This window comes from Myotis brandtii, unplaced genomic scaffold (genome assembly GCF_000412655.1).
Source record: "Myotis brandtii unplaced genomic scaffold, ASM41265v1 scaffold601, whole genome shotgun sequence".
NCBI classification, from domain to species: domain Eukaryota; kingdom Metazoa; phylum Chordata; class Mammalia; order Chiroptera; family Vespertilionidae; genus Myotis; species Myotis brandtii.
In genome coordinates this window covers 750,842-752,658 of record NW_005370276.1, presented here as the reverse complement: position 1 = coordinate 752,658, position 1,817 = coordinate 750,842, and the positions used below count along the sequence as shown (strand labels likewise).

At 65.0% G+C, this 1,817-nt stretch overlaps 1 protein-coding gene across 1 annotated transcript in view; it reads left to right on the top strand.

The window, feature by feature from the left end:
* The window catches only part of BCAT2 (branched chain amino-acid transaminase 2, mitochondrial), a 9,108-nt gene extending 7,775 nt beyond the window's left edge, over positions 1-1,333 (top strand). Inside the window, exons 6-10 of the mRNA XM_014550423.1 lie at positions 348-353; positions 418-560; positions 692-777; positions 976-1,116; positions 1,199-1,333. Of these exons, the coding sequence (XP_014405909.1) occupies positions 348-353; positions 418-560; positions 692-777; positions 976-1,116; positions 1,199-1,318 (496 nt within the window). The 3' untranslated portion in view covers positions 1,319-1,333. The remainder of the gene's footprint in view (positions 1-347; positions 354-417; positions 561-691; positions 778-975; positions 1,117-1,198) is intronic.
* The last annotated feature ends 484 nt before the right edge of the window (positions 1,334-1,817 follow it).

The following is a 1,817-nucleotide window of genomic DNA, read 5'->3' as shown; positions in this document are numbered from 1 at the left end:
TATATATATTTTTTTTAAAAAGAGAAAAAACAAAAAGGAAACGGGATGCACTCGTAACCTGGAGAAGGGAGGACGGACTACTTAGAGCAGCGGTTCTCAACCTGTGGGTCGAGACCCCTTTGGCGGTCGAACGACCCTTTCACAGGGGTCGCCTAAGACCATCCTGCAGATCAGATATTTACATGACGATTCATCACAGTAGCAACATGACAGCGATGAAGTAGCCACGGAAATAATTCTATGGTTGGGTCACAGCATGAGGAGCTGTATTGAAAGGGCCAGAAGGTGGAGAACCACTGACTTAGAGCCGTGGCCCCAAGCAGCCGTCCTGGGTCCTGGGGAGCCAGGGGCGGGCTGTGAGCCGGGGAGGAGCAGGGTGGGTCCCTTGCCCACGGCGATCACGCTGTCCTCCCCCAGGAACTACGGGCCCACAGTGTTTGTGCAGCAGGAGGCGAAAAAGAAGGGCTGCGAGCAGGTCCTCTGGCTGTACGGGCCCGACCACCAGCTCACCGAGGTGGGCACCATGAACATCTTCGTCTACTGGACCCACGAGGACGGGGGTGAGCCCTGCTGGGAGCGGGTGGTGCAGTCCTAGCAGAGGGCGGGTCTCGGGGGTTGGGGTGGGTGGCTCCTGAGAGGACGGAGGGGCCTGAGGGTGTGAGGTGACACCCCATCCTTGCCCCTGACCCAGTGCTGGAGCTGGTGACCCCGCCGCTGGAGGGTGTCATCCTGCCGGGAGTCGTGAGGCAGAGCCTGCTGGACCTGGCTCACTCCTGGGTGAGGAAGAGGCCGGTCCTGCTGTGTGTGTGTGTGTGGGGGGGGGGCGCACTGGCTTGTCTCTGTCCCCCTCCTCTGGTCCTCGGGTGTCTGTCTCCCCCCTTGGGTCTCTGTCTTTCCCCCCATCCTTAGGGTGGGAGCGGCAGGCCCTGCAGCCCGACAGCCCGCCCGGCTCACGGCACCACCTCCCGCCTGCAGGGTGAGTTCCGCGTGGTGGAGCGGAAGATCACCATGAAGGAGCTTCTGCGGGCGCTAAAGGAGGGGCGGGTCCGGGAAGTCTTCGGCTCGGGCACCGCTTGCCAGGTGTGCCCTGTGCATCGAGTCCTGTACCAAGGCCAGGTGAGCTGGCTGCCCTGGAGGCGGGAGAGCGGGGGGCGGGGGGGAGGCCTCGCCCTGGGTCCTCACGGCGCTGTCTTTCCAGGACCTCCACATTCCCACCATGGACCACGGGCCCGACCTGATCCTCCGCTTCCAGAAGGAGCTGAAGGCCATCCAGGTGAGGCGGCCGGTGGCTGGTTCCCCAGATGCAGCCGGGGCCTAGGACACCTCCTGGGCTCGGCGACCCTCTCCCTGAGCCTCTGCGGCCCCGGGTGTCCTTCCCGTGGGGGGCATCCCCTTCCCACGAGCCTCTGGGACCTCGAGCCGGGAAGTCCACTCCCCCCGGATGCCCCCGGGCTGTCCCTTTGGCCTGAGGACTCTCGCCCACAAGCCTCTGGGCCCGCGGTGGCCGGGACTGTTGCCTCTTGTAACCCTACTGGGAGCATTTCCGCTCGCTGGGCCGCGGGATCTTCCCTGCGAACCTCTGGGCGCAGCTGGCACGCGGCCCACCCAGAGCCCCCTTTCCCGGGAGCTGTGAGCCGCGCATGGGGACCTAGAGCTGCAATACCCGGGCCTCCCCCCGGTCCTCGGGGCCTGACAGTGGCTCCTCTGCAGAACTACCTCTCCCTGAGCCTCTGCGCACCTTTGCAATGATTGCCCCCCCCGCCCCCCCCAACTTGCTGGCATTTCCTAGGAGCGTCGGGGGCAGCCCCCCCTCACGC